The sequence below is a fragment of the Phoxinus phoxinus genome (genome assembly GCF_949152265.1).
Source record: "Phoxinus phoxinus genome assembly, chromosome: 13".
Classification (NCBI taxonomy): Eukaryota; Metazoa; Chordata; class Actinopteri; order Cypriniformes; family Leuciscidae; genus Phoxinus; species Phoxinus phoxinus.
Window position 1 is genome coordinate 3,009,778 of NC_136888.1, and position 15,066 is coordinate 3,024,843.

Below are 15,066 nucleotides of genomic sequence, written 5' to 3' on the forward strand. Positions count from 1 at the left end.
TATAGTTCACATTTTGCGGGATACAAGCAATCAAGTTTTTCTATATAGTGTACACCATCCTAACTGCACTGTGGGTAAAGTTGCTGACATTATCCACAGACACACATCTTGCTAAAAATGTATCATGTTTCGCAAAAGCCGAAGAAAATTTAATTTGCTTGTTTTATCTAGTTTATTGGTTTAGAACTGGCCAAATTAAGCTGAATCTACTAATTATTATATTAAATTTTTTTGGAGACATGTGTGTAGGTATTGTGATTTTTATTTAAATCTTTATATAGATATTGCATTATTTTTATAGGACCTATTTATTTTTCAATTTCAAACAAATATTACTCGATGTATGTTTGCAACATATTGGCTTTCTCTACATATGTAATAAAACATTTGTTTATGGATGTTTGATCTATTTACACACCCTCCCCTTTTCTTTCACCTGATGCTCTCTCGCGCAGTTTCAACCCTGAGTTTATCCTTAAGGTAATAGAAATATTACCTTCCATGCCGTGTGTAATATAGCTGTTTGTGGAAGTAAACATATAAATACAACGTTTTTAAGATCAAGGTGCACAACAAATAAAGTTATTGTCTCCTAAAAGAAAGAAGTGATTCTTCCTCGCTTTATTTAAAGGTTTTTCCACAAACATTCCTGAACACAGTTGTATAGTTTAACATATGTAGGAAAAAAAAAGGAAAATAGATGGTAAGATCAGAAGATAGGCAGGGATCCGGGATGCCTAATATAAAGGGAACAATTATTGACCCCGAATAAGAATGTACAAATATATCCAATAAAGTACGAAAGAAGTGGTTCTGAACTGCCTGAGTCGTCAGTAATTCCAATCTCACTTCCTGTTACATACCTACATAAAGTAACTAATTTGCATAATGCCAGTCTGTGGTCTTCATTGGCTGCCAGTGAACAACATCTGCTTTGCTCCGCCCTCAAACACTGCAGTTGTAGCTGAGACTGGAAGAGTTTGCTTTGTGTTGTTTATGTCGAATATCCGCTGTTTTCTACAGTGTGAAATCACTTTACATGCACTTCAAAAGGATGAGGCTTGTGCTGGAATTTACATGGAAAAACCAACGCCATCATTCGTATCACTGTGTATCAAGTGCTGAGGAGGATCCAGAGCTGAAATTCAGATATGCATATATGCTTGGTTTCTGACATGCGCTGTAAGTTGTCAACCAATCACAACAGACTGAGTCACCTGACCAATAAGAGCAGAGTAGACCAATCACAGCAGACTGGGCCATCTGACCAATCAGAACAGAGTAGACCAATCACAGCAGACTGAGCCATCGGACCAATAAGAGCAGAGTAGACCAATCACAGCAGACTGAGCCATCTGACCAATAAGAGCAGAGTAGACCAATCACAGCAGACTGAGCCATCTGACCAATAAGAGCAGAGTAGACCAATCACAGCAGACTGAGCCATCTGACCAATCAGAGGAGAGTAGACCAATCACAGCAGACTGAGCCATCTGACCAATCAGAGCAGAGCAGGCTTGCAGAAGTGGGGAAATTAAGTGATGTGATAAGTATATTATGAGAAATTTACAGTGTTTTATTTTTACTTTGGATGCATGTCTATTTTAAGAGACCTCAAAAGAATCAAGAACCTTTAAAATAGCACAACACTTTAAGGTCATGCCGTCCCAGTGCAGCCCGTCAGCAGCAAAACCAGGACCGCGTCTCGGCTCTTCGGCTCTTCTAGATTGACATTTATTCAATTGTTTCAATCCGATACAATTGTTTATTTAAAAGTATTGCTTTGCTCCTCTGAGTAACTTTGTGTTCTTTTGCAGAAGCATTGTGTTCCCAGAGAAACTGCGTCCGCTCTCAAAACATTCGGTTCTCTCCCGAAACTTCCTGTAGTTGGCCAAATTGACTCTTTTTTTTGATTTGACTACTGTGTTATCAATATACTTTGTTGGTTAACCTGCGTATGCCTGTCTTTGTCTGATTTTAAGTATTGATAGTTTTTTCCCCTTATTCATTCATGCCTTGTGAGTTCCCTGAGCTTTTAAGTGACTACTGGTTTACTTAAGTTGCAAGCTAATTTTGTTACAAGTTGAGAACAGCAACTGTATATATTTAAGAAGAAAAAAAATCCCAATGGCTATTGGATCAAACCAGCAACCTTCTCGTCACCAGCCCTGACTGCAGCCAGTACACCACACCACTCCTTCATCACCACCAGATGGCCATGTCGGGTCTTTAGTTCTCGTCATTGGTTTACATGTCTTTTTTTTCACCCTGTTTTATGTATTTGACTCTATTCCAGAATCTACACTGTAAAAAAAAAAAATTATTATATGTAATCACAACTTTTTATCTTTTGTCAAATCAACTTAGATAATTAATGTAGTTCAGATACCATAATATTTTGAGTTTCTATTGTTTAAACCAATCTCCTCCATTGCATTAACTCAATTGTTTAATTTCAATGAACTCAATTTTTTAAGGCAACCAGGTAACTTACTTTTCTAAGTTAAACCAACAATATTTTTGTACAGTGTAACCTTTATAGACAGCTGCTCACCAAGATCAACTCATTATTCATTATTCTGAATGCTCTCTGCAACAGACGGTAGACGCCTGTGTTTGACGCCCTCCATAGGCAGCTCACTAGGTTTTGTCAGTCTTAAGTTGACGTGTGTATGATGTGCTCAGTCGTGTCTGTATTCAAGATCTTGAGGAACGTTGGTAAAAACACCCAGAAGTCCATTTCAAAGATAAATAAAAAAGGTTTAATATTATTTAGTGCTGTGCAACAATTAATCGCATCCAAAATAAAAGTTTGTGTTTACATAAAATATGTGTGTGTACTGTGTATATTTTGTATGTGTGTATATATATATATAAATGCACACATATGCATGTATTTATTTAAGAAATATTTGCATGTATATACTATATATATTTATACATAATTTCTATTATAAATAAATATAAATATTGGGTTACACTTTATTTTAAGGTGTAATTGTTACAGTGTAATAATATATTTAAGTACTCAGTAATATTAAGCAACTACATGTACTTACTATAGGGTTAGGGTTTGGTTAGGATTTGGTTGAGGGTTAGTTGCATGTAATTATGCATAATTTACTGTTATTACTATGGCAACATGTAACAAGGACACTGTAAAATAAAGTGTTACCACATATTGTATGTAAATAACACATTTTTCTTAAATATATACATGATGCATGTATATGTATACACACACACAAAATAATTGCACAGTACACATATTTATATTAAATATATACTTATATCATGTAAAAACTTTTATTTTGGATGCGATTAATCGTTGCCCAGCACTAATAATTGTATTATCAGTATCAGTGGCTCTACTGACCACAACAGCCTTCAGAGTTCATTTAACCGCATGAAGAGTTTTAATTATTTTTGGTTTAAGTGTGTTGTTCTAGGAAGATAATATGCCTCTACATGAGTTCTCCGCGTGTTGTATGGCATTTTAAGCGTATTAAAGACACCCTATCAATCATAATGTGCTAACAGCATGACAGCATTCCTGGTTTGGTACAGGACAATCTGTTCGAATTTATATTCTTTGAGCTTAAAGTCAACATAAAATGCCATTAAAACCCATATTATGTTTTATACCCTCAATCCTTGACATAACCTCTTGGATGAGCGGCACCTTTTCTTGTTCACACAGAGCATCAGATCATGAGAGGAATCTGATCATAAGGGCTTCTTCAGGCAGATCAGCTTTCACAGTTTTTTTGGTGTTAAATTAAAGTTTAAATTCTGCATTTCTTCTGCTAAAGTCCAGTTATAACATACTTACAGCGTTCAGGTTTGTCTGAGACTTTTGGTTGGCCTTCTGTCGCCGCAGGTCAGATTTTATAAACGCTGTGAGGCGAGAAAACAAAGTTTAGTTTGCATACACTTGATCATTTCATGCATTCCCTGGGATTCAAACCCTTGACCTTGGTGTTGCTAGTGTCTGAGCTACAGGAATATCATATTAATACCAACCCAGGCTGTATATAAAGTCCCCCTGTAGTCAACAATTGTATCCCTTAAAACTCTTTCATCACCAAAATTACACATTTAAATGTTTGTCAAAAAAATATCTTAAAATATCTTGAATGTAACTCGACACCCTTGCCTCATTTAGTATGCGCAGTTCTATGAATATGCAAATGAGCCCCACCTCCACTCACTCAGAGATCCACTGGTTGACGATCACACGTTGATCTGATTGGTTACAAGGTAGTGTGTGACGTCAGAAACACCAGCGATTTCAAACCGTGTTTTTGAGACTGTCTTTGGTTCACTGCAGTTTTAAGCAGAAAATACTCAGCAATGCTGTCGACTTATGAACTTACACATGCTTTGTCTTAAAGCAGATTAAAAACACCACATAGACACATAAACAACATTAAAAACTAGATTTTCACCACAAGGGGATTTTATTACACTTACAAAATGACCATAGCAATATCATGGTAATATGATGCCAGGTCTGGTGCTTTAATATGTAACATGGTGCTGAATAATAACTATATTCATGTACTACAGTTCATGCTACTCTAAGACACTTCAAAGAAGTAGTTTTCAACATAAAACAGATCAATGTAAATAACAAAAATAAATGACTAACCATGTAATCACGCATAGTTAGAAGAAAATAAAAAACTGCCCATATCTTTTGTTGTTGATGTCAATGGTTGTGTGTCCAATCAAACTCCTGTCAATTACTGTAATTGCAATTTTCCACGCCTCAACTCAACTTCTGATGTTCTCGGGCTGGTCCAGTCACAATGTTTAAAGGGATACTCCACTTTTTTTGGAAATAGGCTCATTTTACAACTCCCCCAGAGTTAAACAGTTGAGTTTTACCGTTTTCGAATCCATTCAGCCGAAATCCGGGTCTGACGGTACCACTTTTAGCATAGCTTAGCATAGATCATTGATTCTGATGAGTCCCGTAGCATTTCTTTCAAAATGACCAACGAGTTTCAATATTTTTCCTATTTAAAACTTGACTCTTCTGTAGTTAAACCGTGTACTAAGATCGACGGAAAATGAAAAGTTGCGATTTTCCAAGCCTATATGGCTAGGACCTACTCTCATTGCGGCGTAAGAATCAAGGAACTGTGCGGCCGTACCATGGGCAGCCGGCGTAATGATATGACGAAGCACCTGAAAATAGTCCCCAGCTCGGTAACTTCCAACATGACCGGGACTAAGTTTGTGTAGTTTTTAGGCGGCAAATTAGGTTTCCTGTGCGATTAGCCATGGTTATGTGCGTTGTAAAGTAAATGTCATCTAAATCGTCTCTCACAAATGTCTCCATGCTACAAGGCACGCTCCCTGTGCAAGCAGGTTGTCACGTTGGTTTGTTGACGGCAAGTGCTTCGTCATATCATTACGCCGCTGCACCCATGGTACGGCCGCACAGTTCCTTGATTCTTACGCCGGAATGAGAGTAGTTCTAGCCATATAGGCTTGGAAAATCGCAACTTTTCATTTTCCGTCGATCTTAGTAGACGGTTTAACTACAGAAGAGTCAAGTTTTAAATAGGAAAAATATTGAAACTCGTTGGTCATTTTGAAAGAAATGCTACTGGACTCCTCAGATTCAATGATCTATGCTAAGCTATGCTAAAAGTGCTACCGTCAGAACCAGAGTTTGGCTGAATGGATTAGAAAACGGTAAAACTCAACTGTTTAACTCTGGGGGAGTTGTAAAATGAGCCTATTTCCAAAAAAAGTGGAGTATCCCTTAAACATTTTCAGGGAAATCGATCTTACTTATACAGTAGTTGACATATTATACTGGGATAAAAGAAAGACTTTTAACCTCACACACATCATCATTATATGAATGTATTAAGTATTTATTTGAGTGTGTTGATGTGGATGTTGTTTTGTCATGTGTATAGCTAGGCCAAAGATCAATTTTCAGCCAAGGCTGGACAATAAAGTACAACTAACTAAGCAAAATCAATTGAGAAGCACTCAAAGAATGTCATGAAACTGCACTGAAAAATTACACTTTGCATTAAAAAAAATTTAAACCAGAAACCACGATTTCCAGTATACAGAATGCAGTTTAAATAAATGGCACGGTCGTTTAGTTTTTCTCAGCATGTATAAAACAACGATACCCTGCTTGTTTAAGTGTGACACAACAAGCTGAAGTCATCCTGTGATAAAACAGCACATGTGCAGAAGACGAGTGCAGCTGTTAGTGGTCACATGTCGAGTGTCATGTGACGAGCTTCTACCTGTCATGATGGAGCCGATGAAGAGGAACACACAGAGGAAGATGTTGCCGGCCAGTGTGCTGAAGTGATCCAGGATTTTGCCTTGAATGATGGTGAATGCGATTCCAAACATCTGCACACATCAGGAAGATCGTGAGCATGTGTGCATCATGTGTGCTGGGAGCCGTCATGGATGTAGATGTGACTTGCATAAACACATTTTGGAAATGTTACCTTGTGAAAGCAAACTGAACCATGAAGAAAATGCAACATTGTAATAATTTAAAGGATTAGTTCACTTCAGAATGAAAATGTCCTGATAATATACTCACCCCCACATCGTCCAAGATCTTCATGTCTTTCTTTCTTTCTTTCTTTCTTTCTTTCTTTCTTTCTTTCTTTCTTTCTTTCTTTCTTTCTTTCTTTCTTTCTTTCTTTCTTTCTTTCTTCAGTCGAAAAGAAATTAAGTTTTTTGAGGAATTTTTCTCCAAATAGTGACTTCAATGGTCCAACGGGTTGAAGGTCTAAATCAGAGTTTCAATGCAGCTTCAAAGTCTCGACCCGATCCCAGCCGAGGAATAAGTCTTATCTAGCAAACGATAGTCAAAAAAAAATATTCTTTCACTTTTTAACCATAAATGCTTGTGTGGTGGCAAATAAAATTATATTACGGAATAAGAGACAAGCATTTCCAATTCGCCTTTGGCTAAGCCACACCCTAGAATGTAGATTGACCAATCACAGCGCAGAAAGAACGAGCTCCCACAGCGGTCCGACACTTTTTCACGGCGCTCCATTGACTTTAACACGGGCGTCTCATATTTTTGGTCTCGGCAGGCTATTACCGTCGTAGTTTTATCAGAAATATGGTTAAGCGTTGTGCCTGGGGCATTTGTAACACAGATACGCGTTTCCCAGAGAGGTTGGAGGGGGGTGTCCGTTTTTTCCCTTCCCAAAACCGAAGTTAAACACTGACAAGTGTCGTCTTTGGATTAAACTGTGTGGACGTCCTCAGTCAGCGAAACCCCTCAAGATCAACAACACACTTTTGAGCTCTAAGATAAACTTTGCTTTTAACCTTACTGTGAGTTATACTAGTTAGACAGTTTTAGGTTATGATTTCGGTTCTCTACCCTAATTGTTGATACGCTAGCACACGCTGCTAATAAATACAACTTTATACTCGCGTAGTCCGTTTGCTTTGTAATAACGATTATAGAAGTGAACAGAGACCTACCCAGCTTTGCATGAACAGTGTTGCTCTTGATATTGTGAGTTCCAGCCTTCGTCTCCATTAGGATATGCGGTGGTTCATGTTTTGACTGTGACCGTTATGCTTTTGCCTCTATTTGGATGCTTGTTGTTGTTGCGTTTCTCCGGTATGTCTTGAATATAACCTTCGAACGCACACTGCAGACACTTTTGCCTACTTCTATCGGACACTTTATTTGCTGCTTTATAAAAGTTTGATAAAGTTTCATCAGGAAGAGCCGTCACAGCATAAGCCATGTTGATACCAAACCAGAGCCCAGATGAAGTTGACTAAGGGGGGCGGGGCTTAGCCAAAGGTGAATTGTCTTTGATGTGGTTTATTTTCTTGCAAGAAAAGGCCAGCAGTCGTACAGTCACACAGAGTGTCTGCAGAGTGTGACTGAATGTCTCTTACAGTGGGGGAAATAATTATTTGATTATTGAATTAATAAACCTACCATAAAAATTATAGACCCTTCATTTTTGGGCGAACTTACAAAATCAGCAGGAGATTTTTGTAAGTTCGCCCAAAAATTAAGGGTCTATAATTTTTATGGTAGGTTTATTTTAATGGATAGAGACAGAATACCAACCAAAAAATCCAGAAAAACACATTATATAAAGGTTGTAAATTGATTAGCACTTGATCGAGTGAAATAAGTATTTTATCCCCAACCAACCAGCAACAATTCTGCCTCCCACAGATTGGTTATGTGCCCACCATGTGGAACACAGATTAGTCCTGTCACTTTAAGAAAGTACTCCTAATGTCAGGTCGTTGTGTGTATAGAAGACACCTGTCCACAGAATCTGTATCTTTCATTCCAACCTCTCCACGACCATGGGCAAGACCAAAGAGCTGTCAAAGGACATCAGGGACAAGACTGTAGACCTGCACAAGGCTGGAATGGGCTGCAAGATCATCAGCAAGAAGCTTGAAGAGAAGAAGACTTGTTGGTGTGATTATTCGGAAATGGAAGAAATACAAAATGAAACATCAATCGCCCTCGGTCTGTAGCTCCATGCAAGATCTGGCCTCATGGGGTAAGGATGATCATGAGAAAGGTGAGGGATCAGCCCAGAACTACACGGGAGGAGCTTGTTAATGATCTCAAGGCAGTTGGGACCACACTCACCAAGTAAACAATTGGCAACACACTACGCCGCAATGTATTGAAATTCTGCAGCAACCGAAAGGTCCCATTTACAAGCCCATCTGAAGTTTGCCAATGAACATCTAATGATTCAACCAACTACAAGAAACGTCTTACCTCTGTGCTTGCCAACAAAGGTTGCTCCACAAGAACTTAGGCATGTTTTGTTTGGGGATCAAATACTTATTTCACTCACTGAAATGCAAATCAATTTATAACCTTTATATAATGTGTTTTTTCTGGATTTTTTGGTTGATATTCTGTCCCTCTCCGTTAAAATAAACCTACCATAAAAAGTATGGTTGAGTTGTGGCTTTAACTGAAGCCTGTAAATGAATGGCAGGAAAATGTGTGAAGATTTACACAGATTATCGTAATTCGTTTGGGGTCATGAATTTGGGGCGATGTGGAAACAAGTCAGATGGTGAGGTAGTATCAAATTTGATGGATGCTATTTTGTTGCCTGATCACATTTCTATCTGTAAATGCACAGCACATAGTAACAAAAAATATTCAATTTTTGTAGGAAATGCCAGGGCAGACGCAGATACTGTACAAAAGCTGCTGGCATGCAAACAAAGGAGATTGTGTGTACCCTGTTATCTGAAAGTAACCTTGATTTTTCGGAGTCCTTACAGAGCATGAAGTCTTTTGAATAAGAAACAGAGAAGTCTGTTTGGAAAAAATGTGGGAGGTGGGGGGTTACTTGTGTTTGGAAGACCCCAGTTATGAGAATGGAAGGGGTTAATCAACGAGTGCCATCAACCGAGTGACATGTTGTAAAGAAATATATTCTCTCCTATACACTCTAAAAAATACTGGGTTGTTTCAAATATGGACAAACCCAAACGTTGGGTTAAAAATTCTATTTAAAAATATATATTACACAGCACGGACCGACGTCTCCGGCACGGACACCTGGCAACGGACACCACCATCTCCGGCACGGACACCGACGTCTCCGACACGGCACAGACACTGACGTGTCCAGCACTGACACCACCCACTCCGGCACGGACACCGACGTCTCCGGCACGGACACCGACGTCTCCGGCACGGACACCGACGTCTCCGGCACGGACACCGACGTCTCCGGCACGGACACCGACGTCTCCGGCACCTCCGGCACGGACACCACCCTCTCCGGCACGGACACCACCCACTCCGGCACGGACACCGACGTCTCCGGCACGGACACCGCCCTCCCCGGCACGGACACCACCCTCCCCGGCACGGACACCAACCTCTCCGGCACGGACACCAACCTCTCCGGCACGGACACCGCCCTCTCCGGCACGGACACCACCCTCCCCGGCACGGACACCAACCTCTCCGGCACGGACACCAACCTCTCCGGCACGGACACCAACCTCTCCGGCACGGACACCACCCTCTCCGGCACGGACACCACCCTCTCCGCACAGACACCACCCTCTCCAGCACGGACACCAACCTCTCTGGCACGGACACCACCCTCTCCGCACAGACACCACCCTCTCCGGCACGGACACCACCCTTTCCAGCACGGACACCAACCTCTCCGGCACGGACATCACCCTCTCCGGCATGGACACCAACCTCTCCGGCACGGACACCAACCTCTCCGGCACGGACACCGCCCTCTCCGGCACGGACACCAACCTCTCCGGGGAAACCCCCACCGTCGGAAACCACCGTCTCCGGCACGGACACAGAAGTCTCCGGCACGGCATGGACACCGACGTGTCCGGCACTGACACCACCGTCTCCGTCTCCCACACTCACCAAGCAAACAATTGGCAACACACTACGCCGCAATGTATTGACATTCTGCAGCAACCGCAAGGTCCCATTTACAGGCCCGTCTGAAGTTTGCCAATGAACATCTAATGATTCAGAAAAGGCTTGGGAGAAAGTGCTGTGGTCAGATGAACCAAAATCAAGCTCTTTGACATCAACTCAACTCGCCGTGTTTTGAGGGAGAGAAATGCTGACTATGACCCCAAGAACACCATCCCTACAGTCAAGCACACAGGTGGAAACATCATGCTTTTGGGCTGTTTCTCTGGTAAGGGTCAGCTAGTGCAAGATGAGCATTAGTGGTTATAAAATATATAAATGTTTATTTCTTTATTAAAATGGTGGATGGTTTGTCTAGATGAGACTCTTATTCCTCGGCTGGATCGTGTCGAGACTTTGAAGCTGAAACTCACATCTGGACCTTCGACCCGCTGGACCATTGAAGTCACTATATGGAGAACATCCTGGAGTGTGTTCCTCACAAACCTGCATTTCTTTTCCACTGAAGAAAGAAAGACATGAACATCTTGGATGACGTGGGGGAGAGTAAATTATCAGGAAATTTTCATTCTGAAATGAGCTAATCCTTTAAGTCCCTGTTTCGTAACAAAGCAGACGCTCCACAGGTCTGGGATCAGAGATATATGCATGACCTGCGCTGAGCAGTTGAGCAGTCCTGATGACGTTCCCTCTGACTCCGGGTACGTGAGCTCCACTGCAAACTCGAAGCCCAGCGGCAGATAACCCGTCATGAAGAACCTGCGCTCACACCACACAAGAAGCACAGCGGTCCAAACAAACGTGTGTCAATTTGGTTTAAAACTTGAATTTTGATTTAATATTAATCAAAAATATTTCATTTTACAAAGAAAAAAAAACATTAATACAAAGTAAAACGATTATTTATTATTTAATGTACATCAATATTGATTTATTTTGCTTTTTAAAATCACCATCACTGTATGCAGCATGACTGGAAATATTAGATATTTATCAGTCAGCCATCAGCACATATAATTATTAAAAAAAAAAAACATCTGTATTTAGATGTGGATCCAGATTAAATGTTACTTCATGGTCAGTATGTGTAGAAATGGATGGTTCGCATGATCAGTCTGTGCTCTTTTTGTTGAGTATCATATTTGATCCAGCAGGCATTTATGCTTTTATTTATATAAAAAAGTAAGATGAAATTTTGATAACATAATGTAAATCAATGAAATCTTTATAACAGTATAGCAGATACTTACATAAAATGCATGTAAATATAATTTGTCACTCTACATCTGCAAATAATATCTCTGTCTCGGTTTGGTTGAAACAGGATGTAATAAATTTGACTTAAAAAAACATAACTTGATAAAACATAACAGAACCCTGACCTTAGTAAGATGATATTTAAATGCTTAGTTTTATGATCAAATCTCTAGTTTTAAATCATATAATGCAATACAATGATGATTGAGAGATGAACAAATAAACCTTCCTCAGAAGCCTGATGATCATATTTGATACGCATGATTATGATAATAAATGATGTATGATAATCTGCTTCAGTCCAGCTGAAATATTACTAACAATATCAAAGTTATTGTTGCGTTTCCTTGATAAATCAGAGCAGATTTGACACAGAAAGACTCGTGAAGCTCGAGCTGGAGGAGGACGCTTGTACAGTTACACTAAAAGACTTTTACTGGATAAAGAGTGTAAACTCTCAGTCAGAGACAGAAGAGCTGAGGAGATCGAGTGCTACACACACACACACACACACACACACAGAGAGAGACAGAAGAGCTGAGGAGATCGAGTGCGACAGGTTTATCAGATCTTGTTGATCATTAAAGGCCTCTGTGTTTCAAACATGATACACTATCTTAATAGGTTCAAAAGTGTGAAATGGACATTTGTTGTGAAATTCCTCAGTGTGTTTGGCACATGTGCTCTCTGGTCAGAGGGGAAGAAATGTGACGTGATCGTATTCAGTGACAAAGCTGGCAAAAGTTTAACTTTTCTCTAAACAGAAGCAAGCTCTCTCTCCCCTCCAGAATGTACATTTTTGGTAACACATTATTTTAAGGTGAAAGTTACACATTACTGTATGCTTTAAATCACTATGAAATCAAAACTGACAATTCTTATGTTTTATGGAATATTGCAGAATTTATTATGATTTATTCATGCATCGTTGTTGTTTTAAAGTCATGTCTCATAATCTTGAATCCAAATAATGACTTTTGCGTCATCTTCTCTTCTCTGATGAAGAGGGTGGGGCTATAACCTGTCACTCACATGAGATCCAATAGCAAACCACAACCATCCAATCAACACAGACACAATCAAGCCCCGCCCACATTTGTTCTCGTTTCAGAAGCGTTTCGCGCGGATATTCATCACAATAGGGAAGAAAAGACTTTTGTTTCATGCCGACTTAATTGTCCTAACATATTTTAATGCATGTTGCAGCTCTTACCCCAGAACTCCTGATGTGAGGAACACGACCCACAGATGACCCAAGTTCAGGGTGAAGGCGTAGATCACCATCCCCACAAACGACAGCAGATAAACTGAGAGAGTCGTCTGCCTGGCAAGACAAAGAGGAAGATAACAAGATGGCTATTCCAGTCATTTCTGTGAGGACAAACGTTTCAGCTACACACACATCCAGCTTTATACAGCGGCTGTTCCAGTATCACAATAACCCTGTGGGAAAAGCATCATATACTACATGTTAGTATAAATAGTCCTACAAAATGTTGAACTCCAATAGTGATAAAGTCATTTACATCACATGTTCATTGGGATGGTTTGATCTTTAATCTAGGGATAGATTTGACATACATTAGGAAAAAAAGGAGAAGAAAAAAACAATTTCTTGAGTTGAAATATCATGGTTGTGACAGAAAATATATGCACACCTAAGCATAAATGAAGAAATGGGCAATATCTACAGTAAGTCAAGTTTTTGAAGGTTTTTGGGGCTCCTTTTTGGGTGTCACTACATCGACACAACAGCGAGTGACTGAAAGATAGGGAACTAATGTCAACAAATCGGACCTTATTGTAAAGCAGGGGTGTCAAACTTGAGGTGCGTTTTACACGACAACGATATGCTTAAAACTAAGAAGTTTTTCCTTTGAGTTTTCCGCGTACAGACGACACCTTTGTCAAAACGGTCCCCCATTCACACGGGCCCGCGAAAGCGACTAAAAACTTTGTATTCTGCTGCCAGGCCAGTAGATGGCGATGAAACACTATAGACCGAAACACGTAATACGCATGTGAATGACATCATCGTCTTCACAGATTCACATTTTGGTGTTTACATGGAAACCGTTTTCATAAACTTGCAGTTTGAAACCCGTTTTCCAAAGTTTGCGTTTTCAGGCTCCCAAAACACCATTGTTGTGTAAATGAACGGCCAAAACGCATTCAAAATGTAACATTTTTAGTTGAAAATTGTGTCGTGTAAACGGCCCCTTAGTTCCTGGAAGGCCACAGCTCTGCAGGGTTTAGCTTCAACCCTAATTAAAGGTGAACTATGCAGGGGTTTTTTACCTTAACTGAACAGCTTCGGAGTCATTGGAATGGTTATATAACTTTTTTTCGGGTTGAATGGTGGTCGTTTCGCACCCCCCTATCGCCTGTGAGCGGAAAAAACACCCTTGCAACTTTGAATCGCGTGATATGTCAGGTCTCGCGATGTAGCAATTTGCTTTACGGCAAAAAAAAATCAGCTAAAATTCTGTCATAATTGCGCTCCCTCACTAGCCTGGCTAACGCCAGACCCAATTCTCGTTGAGACTTGGGTCTGGGAACCACATGTGCATTTTCTCGTATTTGAGGCGTGGTTTACGAATGCCCGGCGCCGTTTATTGGGTGCTAAGAATGTCTATCAAATGCGCCTGTACGCTCATAGCCAATCGTTTCCATTATACCAGATGACGTATGTAGAGCGACAGAAATTAGACAAGGAAGAAGACGATGGGTAAGATATTTTTGTGTAAACAATGACGTTCAGCGACTATTGCCGTTTGTGCAAGATAAACATGAGGGTCGAAGGTATATATGGATATAAACAAACTGCTTAGTTGTGTCGCATAGATGTCGTCATCGTCTTGCTGCTCCCTCCCCGTTCTGTGATTGGTTCCCTAGATGAGGCGAAAATCTGGTCCATGGTATCCAGACTGCCTTTCAGCGTGAATAAAATCGCGCTGCGCAAAGGCAGTATGGGGAAACCCAGGCTACTCCCTCACGCTGTTCGAACCCGAATGAAGAAGACGTTGTAAAGATTGTCCCGTCTGCTGTGATGTCATTGATCTACTAGCCTCTGGTATCTGAGAGTCGCCAACGAGTTTTTCGACAGTGTTGTCAAATATCTATTCTGAAGCTGTAGGGTGCGCTCTATAGAGAAACCTACGAGCAAAACGCGAGAATACAACGAAGAAATTCCCGAAACTGCATAGCTCTGCTTTAAACGCACCTGATCCAACTAATCAAGTCCTTCAGGCTTATTTGAGGTGTGTGTGTTGGAGAAGGGTTGAAACTAAACTCTGCAGGACTGTGGCTCTCCATGAACTGAGTTTGACACGCTTGTTGCAAAGTTAAGTTATGGGACATGTTTT

The 15,066-nt window shown here is 40.4% G+C and overlaps 1 protein-coding gene across 1 annotated transcript in view; it reads right to left on the reverse strand.

The window, feature by feature from the left end:
• Positions 1-15,066, reverse strand: part of flvcr2a (FLVCR choline and putative heme transporter 2a) — a 46,059-nt gene that overhangs the window by 3,179 nt on the left and 27,814 nt on the right. The window contains exons 6-9 of the mRNA XM_079633083.1: positions 12,915-13,025; positions 11,098-11,203; positions 6,282-6,393; positions 3,833-3,897 (exon numbers count right to left, since the gene is read on the reverse strand). Of these exons, the coding sequence (XP_079489209.1) occupies positions 3,833-3,897; positions 6,282-6,393; positions 11,098-11,203; positions 12,915-13,025 (394 nt within the window). The remainder of the gene's footprint in view (positions 1-3,832; positions 3,898-6,281; positions 6,394-11,097; positions 11,204-12,914; positions 13,026-15,066) is intronic.